Source organism: Rhinopithecus bieti, unplaced genomic scaffold, assembly GCF_001698545.2.
Source record: "Rhinopithecus bieti isolate Rb0 unplaced genomic scaffold, ASM169854v2 scaffold_15776, whole genome shotgun sequence".
Classification (NCBI taxonomy): Eukaryota; Metazoa; Chordata; class Mammalia; order Primates; family Cercopithecidae; genus Rhinopithecus; species Rhinopithecus bieti.
This window is the reverse complement of record NW_016808836.1, coordinates 2078871-2093892: the sequence shown is the minus strand read 5'-3', so window position 1 is coordinate 2093892 and position 15022 is coordinate 2078871. Positions and strand designations below refer to the sequence as shown.

General features: G+C 55.7%; 2 protein-coding genes across 3 annotated transcripts; both read left to right on the top strand.

Annotated features, from left to right (window-relative positions):
• Nucleotides 1-1561: 1561 nt before the first annotated feature.
• CCNP (cyclin P) lies at nucleotides 1562-6741 on the top strand. 2 transcript variants are annotated; one of them, XM_017887372.1, is made up of 6 exons: nucleotides 1562-2270; nucleotides 3848-3937; nucleotides 4016-4171; nucleotides 5432-5590; nucleotides 5674-5825; nucleotides 6483-6741. In XM_017887372.1, exons 1-6 carry the CDS (start codon nucleotides 2268-2270, stop codon nucleotides 6646-6648), a joined length of 726 nt encoding a protein of 241 aa, XP_017742861.1. In that variant the 5' UTR covers nucleotides 1562-2267; the 3' UTR covers nucleotides 6649-6741. The 2 variants fall into 2 exon arrangements, with proteins under 2 accessions (XP_017742861.1, XP_017742862.1); XM_017887373.1 differs by lacking the exon at nucleotides 3848-3937.
• Nucleotides 6742-10446: 3705 nt separating this feature from the next.
• On the top strand, nucleotides 10447-12785 carry TTC9B (tetratricopeptide repeat domain 9B). The gene is given in 4 exon segments (XM_017887365.1): nucleotides 10447-10812; nucleotides 10815-10913; nucleotides 11500-11682; nucleotides 12574-12785. Coding segments are annotated over 4 exon segments (717 nt in total). The 5' UTR covers nucleotides 10447-10487; the 3' UTR covers nucleotides 12684-12785.
• Nucleotides 12786-15022: the final 2237 nt, after the last annotated feature.

Here is a 15022-nt window from a genome sequence, read left to right as displayed (position 1 = left end):
TTTTTTTTTTTTTTTTTTTTTGAGATAGAGTTTCGCTCTGTCACCCAGGCTGGCGTGCCATGGTACGATCACAGCTCTCTGCAACCTCCGCCTCCAGAGTTCAAGCGATTTTCCTACCTCGGCCTCCTGAGTAGCTGAGGTGACAGGCACCCACCACCACGCCCAGTTACTTTTTGTATGTTTAGTAGAGACAGGGTTTCACCATGTTAGCCAGGCTGGTCTCGAACTGACCTCCAGTGATCTGCCCACGTCAGCTTCCCAAAGTGCTGGGATTACAGGCTGAGCCACTGCTCCTGGCCTAAAGGTTTTTGGTAAAGCTACTTACCTCCCACCATTTGCCCACAAGGAAATTCCTTGTGGACAGAAGACAGAGTTCAAAGTCATCCCTGTGCTTCCGTGAGACAAACCCATATCTGATGGCTTCCTCTGCCCTATTGTTTGAGCAAGACTAGGCATGGATGACTGTACCTGTAAACTGTGCATTCAGTAAATGGCTAATCAAACAATGCAACCGTTTGTCTCTTGTCTATGACCTGGAAGCCCCCTCCCCTGCTTCAAGTTGTCTCGCCTTTCCGGACCAAACCAGTGCACAGCTTACACATATTGATGACGTCTCATGTCTCCATAAAAATGATAAAACCAAGCAGTGCCCCGAACACCTCCTGAGGCTATGTCACGGGCACGTCCTTAACTTTGGCAAAATAAACTTTCTAAATTGAGACCTATCTCGGATACCTTTTGGTTTACATAGTTAATTAGCATCTTGTGTAGAGACGTTTTGTAGATACCCTGATTCCTATCGGATGTTCGCTCACTAGTTTGAACATCTATTGATGTTTCTTGCATGAAACGATGCTGTGGTGGTTGCCAAACAGAATTTTCCATCCTTCTATATTTATTAGTTCGGCCAGGCATGGTGGCTCACACCTGTAATCCTAGCACTTTGGGAAGCCAAGGTGGGAGGATTGCTTGAGCCCAGGAGTTCAAAACCAGCCTAGGCAACAAAGTGATACCCCAGTCTCTACAAAAAATTTAAAAATTAGCCAAGCATGGTGGCGCACGCCTGTAGTCCCAGCTACTTGGGAGGCTGAGATGGGAGGCTCACTTGAGCCTAGGAGGTTGAGGCTGCAGTGAGTCATGTTCACACCACTGCACTCCAGCCTGCATGACAGAGCGAGACCCTGTCTGAAAACAAAACACATTTATTAGTTCACGTTCTAAGGATTAGAAGAGCTTTTCTTTCCCACTGTCTGAGTTATATCAGAATAAACATGTATTTTAATTTTATTCAGTGGTTGGTGATCTATGACCATCATCTTGATGCTCACATTTTCTAGATTTAGCTAGTGACTTCAGCATCTACGTGACTTGCCCTGCCATTGGGACACTTTCTGCCACACATAAGTATTCCAGATCTTGTATCTTCTCTTGTATGACCCTGGGATCAGCTATTTCTCCAAGTAGACCTGGTTCCTTTTAGTGGAGAATGGGATGCGGTGGCCAGGGCCTGGATGGTACGGTGCTTCTTACTATTGGGGTGTCGCTGCTCTTAAGCCCTCCCAGTGGACTAAGCTAGGAAATACATGTTTGCATACCCAACACTTACTTCTATATATGTGTTCACACAATTTTATCTCCAATTCCATTGCGACACGGACACCACAAGGGTCATTCTAACCTCTGATCTTGTTTGTACATCCATCCTCTGACGGTGCAAACCCTGATTCTACCTTTTGAAATCCTCCTGACTTAATGGTTGAGGAAAGTGAGGCTCAGAGGGGCTGCTTCTGGGCAGCAGGATGAGGCTCTGTCTCCAGCTGCCCGACCTCAGAGGGCTTTGAGAGGACAGAGCCAGCCTGCGGGGCACTCACCTTTGTGCACCTGCCCAGGTGAGGCGGGCTCAGTGCGCACGCGCCCAGGCGCATTTAAAGCGCCCGCCGCGCCTCTCTTCCCCTAGCTGCAAGGGTCCGTGCTTGGCCTCGCCCGCAACACCCTCCTGGAGGATGCTGGTGAGAGGCAGGGACCAGGGTCCCGGCTCCCGGCTCGGGTCTCTCTTTAGGTGCTGAGCCCCCAGGCCCTCTCCTTTGCAGAGTCCCGCTGCCTCCCTCGATGCAGAGCCTTCAAGCGACCCAGTCCCCGACGGCTTCCCCTCGGGCCCCAGTGTCTCCCCAAGACGCCTGGAGAGGCCGCCAGGGCTGGAGGAGGCGCTGAGCGCGCTGGGGCTGCAGGGAGAACGCGAGTACGCCGGGGACATCTTCGCCGAAGCCATGGTGAGCCGACCTGCTGCCTGCCCTGGTGAGGCCGATGCCAGCCCCCCACCCAGCACCCACTCAACACCACCTCTGAACTCCCACCGCTCCAGCCTCTCTCCTCCCCATCACTGGCGGCCGGCATTCCTTCCCTGCAACGTCCAGGCTGTTGTTTTGTTTTCACAGAGCGCCGTTTCTACCTCTGGGAATGCCCTTTCCCACCGTCCCCGGGCTCTTTACAGGCCCTCCTGGGGTGTTTGTGGTCCCCGTACTTATCCTCCACATTTATTCAACAAATATTTAATGGTTTAGTAGCAAATGTTTTAAGCGCTGGAGATGCTGCAATGCTGGCCTCGTTCTGGGGAGATGAGCAAACATATAGGACAGTTAGGGAAAGGCCATACACACCAAAGCGTTGCCCTCGCCAGCCTTCAGACATCCCTATGAGAGGGGTGCTGCGGCAGGAAGACTGAAGGGAGGAGTTTATTTAACGTCTTGCCAGCGACTCTCCTGGGCCAGGATCTCTGTGAGGACCTGAGAGACACCTGTGTTCCGGGCAGAAGTCCCTGCCCTCGTGGGACTGGCAGCCTAGTGGCCAAATAGACAAAGCACACAGGGAGACATCTTCAGAGTGAAAATGCTGAGACAAAGAGATAGTGATTGGGTGGGAGGAGTATAGATAAAGTCATGGTGATGTTAGTTGAATGACAGAAAGGCCGTGCAAGGAGTTGAGGAAGGACCCTCTGTAGAAGAAACAGGAAGTGCAAAGGAGCTGGGGTAGAAATGGGCTTGGTATAGTCTAGGAGCCAAGAAGAAGGTGGCTGTGGCTGATGTGTGGGTTGTCAGGGGAGAGAGGGAAGAGGTGATGTTGAAGCAGAGCCTGAAAGAAATTAGAGTTTTCTCCAAGGGTACTGGGAGCCATGGAAGGGTTTTAAGCTGGGGAGTTCCTTGGTCAGATCTTTCTTTGGGAAGACCCTTTTGGGTGCTCTGAGGCAGAGGGGTTGAGGATTGGTGGTCAAGAGTTGAAGTCTGAGGCCAGGCGCAGTGGCTCATACCGGTAATCCCAGCACTTTGGGAGGCCAAGGTGGGCAGATCACCTGAGGTCAGGAGTTCAAGACCAGTTTGGTCAACATGGTGAAACCCCATCTCTACAAAAATACAAAAATTAACCAGGCGTGGTGCTGCATGCCTGTAACGCCAGCTACTCGGGAGGCTGAGGCGAGAGAATCGCTTGAACCCAGGAGGTGGATGTTGCAGTGAGCCGAGATTGTGCCATTGCACTCCCACCTGGGCAACAGAGTGAGACTCCATCCAAAAAAAAAAAAAAAGGTGAAGTTCTGGGAACCTAGGGGGAGACACCCAGGAGACTATGTGGCTCTGGGGGCTACAGATTGGAGAGGTGGGTATGGAGGCATCTGAAACAAAGCCTAGAGTTCTAGGTGAGGACACGTAAGAGGAGCTCATTTGGAGGCCAGTTTGGGTGTGGCACAGCTGAGATGTCCAACTGACTGGAGGAGGCTGCTACACCCAGGGCTGGAGCTCAGGAGACAGGCAGAGGCACAGGTGTGGAGAGTGAGGCGTCCCTGCCCTAATCCCAGGTGTGCCGCGTGCTGCCCCAGAGAGCCCTGCCCCGCGCTGTGACCCCGGAGATGCGCGCCCTGGTGGTAGACTGGCTGGTCCAGGTGCACGTAGGTATCTGGAAGGGTGTGGGGGGCTGAGTTTGCATCGCCGCCCGGGACCCCGTGGTCACCTGTGCCCCTCCTCAGGAGTACCTGGGTCTGGCTAGTGACACACTTTACCTGGCGGTGCACCTGCTTGATTCCTACCTGAGTGCTGGCCACGTGCGCCTACATCGCCTGCAGCTGCTGGGTGTGGCCTGCCTGTTTGTGGCGTGCAAAATGGAAGAGTGCGTGCTTCCCGAGGTACTTCCGGGGTGGGGTTTGGGAGGGTGGATGGAGTCCTTTGGGGAGTCACTGATTCAGTGCCTACTGTGTGCCAAGCACCGTGCTGTGTCTGGGATTCCCAACATGTATGAGGGAGGGGCTGTCAATGTGTCCCTTAAACAGAAGAGGGGACCGAGGTCCAGAGAGAGGAAGACACTTGCCCCACATCAAACAGTTGGAACTTCGATTCTGTCTAGAATAGTCTATCTTAAGGCTGGGGGTGGTGGCTCACGCCTGTAATCTCAGCACTTTGGGAGGTTGAGATGGGCAGATCACTTGAGGTCAGGAGTTTGAGACCAGCCTGACCAACATGGTGAAAGGCTGTCTCTACTGTAAACACAAAAATTAGCCCCGCGTGGTGGTGCACGCCGGTAGTCCCAGCTACTCAGGAGGCTGAGGTAGGACAATTGCTTGAATCCAGGAGGCGGAGGTTGCAGTGAGGTGAGGTCGCGCCACTGCACTCCAAACAAAACAAAACAAAAAAAAAAAAACAAACAAAAAAATACATCACTTTGGGAAACCAAGGTGACCTCGTCTCTAATTTAGAAAAGTAAATAAAAATAATATAAACTAGGCCATCTTGAATAGTTACCGTCAACATGCATGAATTTAGTGCCTTATCAGAACTGCCTGGTGAAGCAGGGAGTAGTATCTGTTTTACGGGGGGCGGGGAGGGGTTGGGAATGAGGCAGAGAGCCTAAGTGAATGTCCTGTGTGTCACAGTGAGCAGATGGTGGGGTTTGAACTCGAACCCAGGTCTTGAACCCAGGACTCTCAAGCCCGTGCTCTCTACGACTTCCAGACACAAGTCAATGGCCCCATTTTTTTTTTTTTTTTTGAGACAGAGTCTCGCTCTGGCGCCCAGGCTGGAGTGCAGTGGCCGGATCTCAGCTCACTGCAAGCTCCGCCTCCCGGGTTTACGCCCTTCTCCTGCCTCAGCCTCCCGAGTAGCTGGGACTACAGGCGCCCGCCACGGCGCCCGGCTAGTTTTTTGTATTTTTTAGTAGAGACGGGGTTTCACCGTGTTAGCCAGGATGGTCTCGATCTCCTGACCTCGTGATCCGCCCGTCTCGGCCTCCCAAAGTGCTGGGATTACAGGCTTGAGCCACCGCGCCCGGCCAATGGCCCCATTTTACACACCAGGAAACTGAGGTCCGGAACCTGGGGCCTTTCCAGGGCAGGGAGTAAAGAGCCGGGATCAAAGACTCCTTCACCTCCCCCCGCATTCCCCATCTGCAGCCCGCCTTCCTCTGCCTCCTGAGCGCCGACTCCTTCTCGCGGGCGGAGCTGCTGCGAGCCGAGCGCCGCATCCTGAGCCGCCTGGATTTCCGGCTACACCACCCGGGTCCGCTGCTGTGCCTCGGGCTGCTGGCCGCGCTGGCAGGGAGCAGCCCCCAGGTGAATCCTTGTGGATACGGGGGTGGGGGCGTGGCCGACGCGAGGTGGGGCGTGGCCTGACAGTCGCCCCGCCTCACTTACAGGTGATGCTACTTGCCACCTACTTCCTGGAGCTGTCTTTACTGGAGGCCGAGGCTGCGGGATGGGAGCCAGGTCGTCGCGCGGCTGCGGCTCTGAGCCTGGCGCACCGCTTGCTAGACGGCGCGGGCTCCAGGCTTCAGCCGGAACTTTACAGGTGTAGTCTTGGCGGAGGGCCTGTATGGGATCACAGCAGCTTCAGGGACTTCCCTTCCTGGTCATTTTTACCGTCTCAGAGAATGAGGGACCATTATTGGGGAGGAGGTGGCACCTAGACTTGATTTTTCTGTGTGTAGGAGAAAATGGAGAGGGAGGACCCCATTGGTCCAGATCTGGCGGCTCTTAACCTTGCCCCAGGGTGGAAGATCGTCTCCCAGGCCCAGAAGATGCTCCTGTTGCCTTCCAGGGCTGAGAACGAAGGGTCTCCCAGGCCTCGAGTGCTCCATCTCTGTATCTGGTGATGGATGGGGGTCCCTTTAGCTGCTAGGGCCGCTAACCATGCTACCAGGTGGCAGGGCGAACCAGTTTCCCCCAGGATAGACAGGATGGCTGCCCGTCCTCCCTCTTTGCTTCCTCGAATGTTCGGACTCCGCACTAGCCGCGCCCTGTAGGAAGAATCGGGTATCCACCTCTCCCCGGTGCTCACCTAGTCACTCCAGTTGAGGATGGGACGCGTACCGGATCTCAAGAGAGCCCCTGACCCGTCCGTGGGGACCCACATCGACGCTGCTTCTCAGCCTCGAGTCTCCAGTTCCAAGGATGGGTCATCTCCAACCCCTTGCCCTACCTTAGTTTCTCCATCTCCCTGCTGCAGCCCCGAGGAACTGGGCCCCCTCGAGCCGTGCATGGCCCGCGCTGCGCTCCGAGGTCCCGCGCCGGGCCGCGCCGCCGTCTTCCTCAAGTACGCTCGGCCCCAGCGCCAGGGCACCAGCCTCGCCGCCGCCTGCCTGCTTCGCTGCCTCCAGCCTGAGCCCCCCTGAGCGCTGAGACTCAGTCACAACAACAAAAAAAACCAAAACCCTCCCAGTGTGTGTCCGTCTCTCATCTCAATAAAAGAATGTATTTTATTTTGAGCGCTGTCTGACCTCATTGGGCGATTTCCAGTCCCTTCTAGCTTTTGATTGGTCGCTTTGCAGGCCTCGCATCCCTCTGATTGGATGTTCTTACCACTTCCTTTAATGGTTGCTGGGAGATAAAATGCAAATTCTGAGCTCCTCCACCAGGGGGCAATGGCGGGCTTCCCCAAGAGCCATTCAGCAGGATAAAACTGGGATCCCTTAAGGACTGGCAAGAAATCACGAAGGATGGGGACTGTGAAGAACTAAGAATGCCCGCCCCCGGTCAGAAGAAATGCTATCTCGATGTTACCAGCTTTTCAGATCGTATTCAAGTAAATCTGAAATTCTGCAATTCTAAATCTGCGTTTAGATGTCAACTAATTCAGTATTTCCTTTTTTTTTTTGAGACGGAGTTTCGTTCTTGTTGCCCAGGCTGCTGGAGTGCAATGGCGCGGTCTCAGCTCACTGCAAACTCCGCCTCCCGGGTTCAAATGATTCTCCTGCCTCAGCCTCCCAAATAGCTGGGATTACAGGCGCCTGCCACCACGCTCAGCTAAGTTTTCTATTTTTAGTAGAGACGAGTGTCACCATGTTGGTCAGACTGGTCTTGAACTTCTAACCTTAGGTGATCCTCCCGCCTCGGCCTCCCAAAGTGCTGGGATTACAGAAGTGAGCCACCACACCCGGCCTAATTCAATATTTCTTAATGGTAGTACAAGCCCAAGGCATCACATATACTGGGCTATGAAGATAGGGTCTCCCAGGCCTGGAAGATGCTCTGTGAATGTCATCAGTTTGTAGTAGTAAGTCCTGGATGCTGAGAGTTTGATCAATGGGGTCTGATATGCTTAACCTGGGAAGTGCCCAGGTGTCAACGGGGATAATTATGGTACCAACCTCCCGACACTGTGGTGAGGATGTGAGTTAAAATATACGTAAAGCGGCCAGGTGCGGTGGCTCAAGCCTGTAATCCCAGCACTTTTGGAGGCCGAGGCTGGCGGATCACGAGGTCAGGAATTCGAGACCGGCTTGGTCAACATAGTGAAACCCTGTCTCTACTAAAACTACAGCAAATTAGCCGGCATGGTGGCCGGCACCTGTAATCCGAGCTACTCAGGAGGCTGAGGCAAGAGAATCGCTTGAACCTGGGAGGTGGAGGTTGCCGTGAGCCGAGGTCACGTCATTGCACTCCAGCCCCAGCCCAGAGACAGTCCAAGACTCCGTCTCAAAAAAAAAAAAAAAAAAAAAAAGGAAAGCTTTATGACAATGTCTGACACCTAGGAGGTGTTATAAAAGTGTTAACATTGCACCCCAGCAGGATGTGATTTTAGGTATGGTTGTCCTCTGCTACTGTGCCCAGGTACCTAGGCATTTACTTGGTCAGAAAACATGGTTATGAATCAACGGATCTTTTTTTTTTTTTTTTTTTTTTTGAGACAGGGTCTCACTCTTTCATCATTCAGGTTGGAATGCAGTGGTGTGATCTCAGTTCACCGAAACTTCCACCTCTTGGGTTCAAGCAATCCTCCCACCTCAGCCTTCCAAGTAGCTGGGACCACTGGCGCATGTCACCATACCTGGCTAATTTTTGTATTTTTGGTAGAGACACGGTTTTGCCATGTTGCCCAGGCTGGTCTCGAACTCCTGAGTTCAGGTGATCCACCTGCCCCAGCCTCCCAAAGTCCTGGGATTACCGGTGTGAGCCACTGCACCCAGCCAGATCTCCGTGTTTTTAATTACAAAACAGACACACCCAAGGTGGGGAAAGGTGTGTGCACTGCTCAAGAACTCAAACTCAGGAGTTTTACACTCCTAACTGAGCCTGGGTTTGGAGATACAGAGAGGAAAATGTTTGCGCCCCTGAGGTGTTCAAGGCTGGACCCCAGGGATAAGGGAGAAATTCACTCAGTAAAAGCGTTTTACAGCAAAGTACAATAAGAGATAGAGGCAGATGCTGTGGTTGAGATGAAAGGTGCTGAGTTCCGGTTTCTGTCTGTCACATGTGACCTGCCATGGGACCTCCAGCTGGAGGATGTGCTGTGAGGGTGGAGGTGGGGAGAGTGGGTCTCTCTCCCTTCTCCCTCAGGGGAGGGGGAAGGAGTAGTAATGCATAATGCCTTTCACTCACACTCATTCATTCAACAACTATATATGGATGCTGACTCAGAGCCAGGCCCTCATGATCACATGACTCAGAGTCTAATGGATGATAAGAACACCAGTTGTTAAGTGCCCATTAATGTATGAAGCCCTGTGCTAAGTGCCTTACCTGAATAAGATAATTCCATTCCTGCAACCGCTCTGAGGTTAACTTGCCTTTTATCCTCATGTCACAAGAGGAAGTCCAAGGAGGACGATAGAGGAACTTGGGCCAGGTTCCACAACTAAAGAGTCGGCTAAGGAGGACTGAAGGGCAATTGACTCATTCACCCTTGGTTTTTTTCTTGAAAGCTTCCTGCATGCTTCCTTTCCTGGGGACTTGTTCGCCTTCTCACTAGTTTTCCCCCATAGACAGGCGAGCTGGGTGAGGGCAATAAGGAGATCTCTCTTGTTTATAGAGTTATTCCCTCTTCCAGGAAGACTTTATCACCACCTCAGCCCAGGGCAGGTACCTTCTACATCCCAGTCCTGACCCCCTGCCTGTGCCTCTTCCACCTCGGCCCTGACCCCTCTGCCTGTGCTTCCCAGGCTAGCGTGCTCAGGGCTGTCACTGTCTGGTCACTGGTCTGTCTTCCCACTGAACTGGGGGCCCAATGAGGGTAGGGTCTGAAGCTCACGCAGTCCCTGCTATGTCCCAGCATCATCCAGCACAGAGCTGGGCACAGAAAGGACATCAGTGAATAATTGTTTCATAAATTAACAGATGAATCCCAAAGGTGGTATTATTTTTAATGTATTTCTTTTCTTTTCTTTTTCCTTTCCTTTCCTTTCCTTCCCTTTTTTGAGACAGCATCTCCCTCTGTCACCCAGGCTGGAGTGAAGTGGCACAATCTCGGCTCACTGCAACCTCTGCCTCCCAGGTTCAAGCGATTCTCCTGCCTCAGTCTCCCGAGTAGCTGGGACTACAGGTGCATGCCACCACACCAGGCTAATTTTTGTGTATATATACAAAAATTTTGTATATATTGTATATTAGTAGAGACAGGGTTTTGCCATATTGGCCAGGCTGGTCTCAAACTCCTGACCTCAAGCGATCCACCCGCCTGGGCCTCCTAAAGTGCTGGGATTACAGGCGTGAGCCACCACGTCTGGCCCTAAAGGTGATATTATTATCCCATGTTACTGATGAGGATACAGAGTTCCAGGTAGTTTAAGCGAGCTGTCTAAGTCATACCACTAGTGAGAAAATAAGCAGGGATTTGAATTTGGGAAGCTTGGGTCCAAATCCTGTGTTCTCATTTGATATGCCAAATGGCCAGTGGGCTGAAAGCCAGCTTTCTGTGAGGCTGATGTCTTCCTGCTCTTCCTCCTAGGCTCTTCTTTTCCTTCTAGAAATCTTCAGGAGCTTTGGGCACCAGGGAGAAGAGCAGGCAGGAGGTTGGGGAGGGTAAGGGGAATGGGAACAATTTGGGGGGCGGGCTGGAGAACTAGGACTTGGCTAATCTGAGAGTGAGCATGGGGGAAGTCTCGAGGGGTTTCCCTAGACCCATAGGGGGCAGGCGGAGTCGGCTGCCGGAGGTGAGGGGGCGGAGAAAGGGTGGGGACCAGCCCCGCGGGGGGCGATGCGGTAGCTGCAGCGGCGGCGGCAGGAGTTTCCCACAATGCAGCGCGGCGCGCTGTCCCCGGTGCTGATGCTCAGCGCTGCCCCGGAGCCCCCGCCGCGCCCGCCTCCCGCCATCTCCCCTCCGGGCCCCGGCCCGGGCTCGGGCTCCCGCCATGGCTCGGCTCGTCCGGGTCCTACCCCAGAGCCGTCGGGGAGCCTGGGCGCAGCTCTCGACAGCAGCCTGCGGGCCGCCGTGGCGTTCAAGGCAGAGGGCCAGCGCTGCTACCGAGAGAAGAAGTTCCGGGAGGCCATCGGCAAGTACCACCGAGCGCTGCTTCAGCTGAAGGCGGCGCAGGGGGCCCGCCCTGGCGGCCTGCCCGCCCCCGCCCCGGGCCCACCAGCAGCCCCGGGCCGGCGCGTCTCAGCGAGGAGCAGCGGCGCCTGGTGGAGAGCACGGAGGTGGAGTGTTACGACTCCCTCACGGGTACGCCGTCGGAGGGTGGGGGGATGGGGCACAAGGGGAGGGGGCAGTAGGGAGAGCTTGGCGACTTGTGGCGGCAAGGGCTCTGGGACTGAAGGGTCCAGGGCTGTGGGCTTCTGGGGGAGACTTCAGAGCTTGATCAAGGAAAGGGATTAGGGGTAGGGGATGACAAGATTCTGTGGCTAGAGGGAGCTGGGATGCAGGAAATGTTCGTTGGGTCGGGTCTTCAGGCCCCCGCTTCCCCTGAGTCATTCTTTCTACCCCCTGGCCGCACGTGGACCTAAGGTGAGGAAGTCTGCTTTGAGCCAGCCGCTCGAGGTCCCGGCCCTCGCCCCGGTTAGGGCCCTTAGTGCTCTTGCCCACCGACAGCTCCGGGTGGATCGCCCAGTGGCGCCAGTCCGTGTTTTGGCGCCACCTAGCGGCGGCGCAGTTGCGTCTGTTTTGATAGGCGAGCGGATTGGCGCCCCCGGTTGCCAGAGCAATCCCTTAGGCCGGGTTCCCTGCAGCCTGGAGGCCCGGCTCCTAGAGGTCAGGTGGGTTTTGGGGGTGCCAGCAGGCTCTGAGAGTGCCGGCCCCGCCGCCCCCGCAGCTTGCCTGCTGCAGTCGGAGCTGGTAAACTACGAGCGCGTGCGCGAGTACTGTCTCAAGGTGCTGGAGAAACAGCAGGGCAACTTCAAGGCCACCTATCGCGCCGGCATTGCCTTCTACCACCTGGGCGACTACGCACGCGCACTGCGCTACCTGCAGGAGGCCCGCAGCCGGGAACCCACAGGTGAGTGGCGGGGTGGGGTAGAGGTGAGGGCTGGGCCCAGGGCGGTGAAAGGGGCTGGAGCGGCAGGAAGATCAGGGCAGAACAGCAGAGCCCTCCTCCCGCGGAGCTGCCTCTAGGGAGGGCTGTGCCACCCACCTACTCCCTACACGCCCACTCATCCGTTCATCCACCCCGCCCTTCACCCGCCATTCAATCATCCATCCACCTATCGCTCCTCTGACATCTCCCCAGTCATTTCTCATCTACTGTCATTGCCACACCTGATATCTCCTATTCACTTGCTTAGCCACTTTCCTATCCACCCATTGTCATCTCAATTACCCCCTCCTACGGCCGCCTACCGCACACACTCATTCCTCCACTCACCCATTCACACACACCTGTTCATTCACTGCCTCCACCATCCACTCATCCACTCGGGTGGGCGATGCCAGGAAATTGGTGTGTGTGTGTGTGCGTGCATGTGTGCACTTACACACATGAGTGCAGGAGGGCAGACACAACACTCGGTTTTGTATTAAGAGCCAATGAGGAAGGAAGAGAGATTACAACAGGTGCAGAGTTGTGGGAGCAGAGACGAGATTAGTTTTCCCGTTAAGTGGCTGGGAGAGAACAGACTTCTTGCAGATGTCACTGGAGGATGAGAAGTGTGACAGGAGCCTCTGAGAAGAGGCATTCCTGGCAGAGGGCGCCGCAAATACAGGCACGTAGAAGTGTGCGATGCCTCCGCTTTGCTGGCTGGGGCTGGGGCTTTGAGGAAGGGCTCTGGCTCTGCTGGCTGTGTGAGAGAGCTGCTGGTGACTTCGGAGAATGGGGTGTGAGCCAGGGTGGTGTGGAAGTCACCTGCTGCCCCAGGACACCCAGATGATGCCCTGCCCACCTCCCCTGCAGACACCAATGTGCTCCGTTACATCCAGCTGACTCAGCTGAAGATGAACCGTTGCAGCCTCCAGCGGGAAGACAGTGGGGCTGGGGCCCAGACTCGGGATGTAATTGGCTGAGGCCAACCCAGGGGGACCTCTCTACCCCTCACCCTCCCACCTCACCATGTAACTTCCCTTGACTCATGTGTTCGTTGGTAAAACACTTGTCACTGATCACAACTTCTTTGTGTGGTGTTCTTGGGGGGACCAGGGAGGGCCTCATCCTTTGGACCTTAGAAATCCAGAGAAGCCCAGGGAGGGTGTGTGGGGTTGGGGGGGGGGGAATGTTCCGCTAGGATGACCTAGCATCAGGGCCTGGGCCAGGGAAAAAAACACGTCTAGGCCAGGCGCAGTGGCTCATGCCTGTAATCCCAGCACTTTGGGAGGCTGAGATCACTTCAGGTCTGGAGTTTGGGAGCAGCCTGGTCAACATGGTGAAACCCTGTCTCTACCAAAAATACAAAAATTAGCCAGGTGTGGTGGCGGGAGACTGTAATCCCAGCTACTCATGAGGCTGAGGCAGAAGAATCACTTGAACCCAGGAGGCGGAAGTTGCAGTGAGCTGAGATGGTGCCACTACACTCCAGCCTGGGTGACAGAGCAAGACTCTGTATCCAAAAAAAAAAAAAAGGAAAAGGAAGACAGTCAAGCACGGTAGGGGGCAGGGGTTACCTTTAATGCTCCATTTTGTGCCAAATCCCCCATGATGCCCTGTCCCTGAGTATCCCTGCCCACCCTCCCCCCAGTGCAGGGCGGGCACAGGGCTCCACCCCCTGGGGTATAAAGGAATAAGTTAAGTGTTCCCCCCTCCCTCCTTCCCCAATAAATAGAGTGAACATCCTGCCCAGGGCCTCCCCCGCCTTGTGGCATGGCGGGCTGGGGCGGGGCCTGGGGCGCTACATTCATGGCTGCCCAGGCGGGCAGTGGTGGGCAGGCCTTAGTGGGAGCCGTGGGCCCCACACAGGGGCACTGTGCTGTCCTGGTTCTGCCCCTCCATGTCCATGTCCAGCAGCGTGGGCTGCATGCTGGGGGGCCCAGGGCTCTCCGGAGTGTCTGGCCTGCTGGGAGGCGAGATGGTGAGTGTCCGGCCGAAGGAGACCAGTTTCCAGGGGTCCAAGCGGGGGCGACTGGCAGCCGGCCGAGGTCTCCGGGCAAAGGTCAGGGTGGTGGGGCGGCCTGGGAAATCGGGGGACCGGCGGCGAGCTGGAAACAGGGCCTGGGGGTGCGGGCAGGCGGGGGAAGTCCAGAAGGTCACGAGGGCCTGGTAAAAGAGGTTCAGAGGAGGTGAGTGGGGTGGGGCAGAGGGTAGCATTAAAAAAAGGCCAGAGCTTTTACATGAAAAGCATGAGTTCTGGTTTCTCTCGAGAAATCCATGGATCTTGCTGCATCCAATTTCCATCTGCAGTGTGGCAGTGCTGGGACCTTGACCTAGGCTGGGACCACTCCCAGCTGCTTGCTCCTCTAGGTGGACCCTGGCATGTTCCTCAACCTTCTGGAGCGGCTGCTTAGCAGCAGCCGCTGGGGCCAAAGCCCTGGTCTTCCCGACTCTCCCACATTGGGCTAAGCTCATGCAGAGACCTCAGGCATGGCTTATCTCTGAAGGGGGATAAAAATGGAGCCTCACTGCACGGGTGAGGAGCAAATAAAATAATAACTTACAATAAGCAGCACAGTGCCTGACGTGGGTACTTAATAACACTGCCATGGCTGCATCTCCCACCCAGTTAACAGATGGAGGAGAACAGTGTCTAGGCTGTGTAAGAATTGGCAATAGTCATGCTGGTCACCACTGCTAAAGGCACCTGTCTAGCCTTGTAGGCATCAGTTTGCCACCTGTGTCTCAGTCCCCTGGAGACCCCCAATGCCTCCAGGAGTGAGGGCTAAACGGACACAGACCCTCCTTCTTCCACAAGAAGCAGGAGGATTGGCTGCTTGAGGGGTCGTGGCTGGGCTGGACTTGCGACCCTGGCAGAGGAGGAAAGAAGGGGTTTTCTGCGGCCTGGGTGCGGGGCACCTCACTCACCAGGGCCATGGCCCGCGGGCTCGGGAGGCCCCCGCTGCCCCAGTGCCCCGTCCGATGGCGTCCGCCGGTGCCCGCGGCTCACGGCGCATGCAGCCGTGACGTGGGTGGGCGTGAGCGACTGGCGGGGGTCCTTCTTGAAGCTCTCCAGCTCCAGGTCCACCAGGGGGTTGGCGCTGGGCGAGGGTGTGGGCGCGGGCGGGGAGGGTGGTGGGGAGGGCGCGGCCGGCGCGGCCTCATCGCTGTCAGAGCGCAGTAGTGAACGCGTGGAGTTGCAGTCAGACACGGACGACAGCGACACGAGGGTGGCCGAGGGCGCCAGGCCCAGGCCAGGGCCCACGTCATCGCGGCGGCCGTGGGGACGCGCGGGAGGGCTGAGGCCCCGCGGGAAGCGGCC

What these genes read in the sequence shown, in the direction of transcription:
- CCNP (XM_017887372.1), top strand. An exon ending in ACTGGCTGGTCCAGGTGCAC is followed by an intron (nt 3,938 to 4,015) that starts GTAGGTATCTGG and finishes GCCCCTCCTCAG; the next exon opens with GAGTACCTGGGTCTGGCTAG. An exon ending in AAGAGTGCGTGCTTCCCGAG is followed by an intron (nt 4,172 to 5,431) that starts GTACTTCCGGGG and finishes CCCCATCTGCAG; the next exon opens with CCCGCCTTCCTCTGCCTCCT.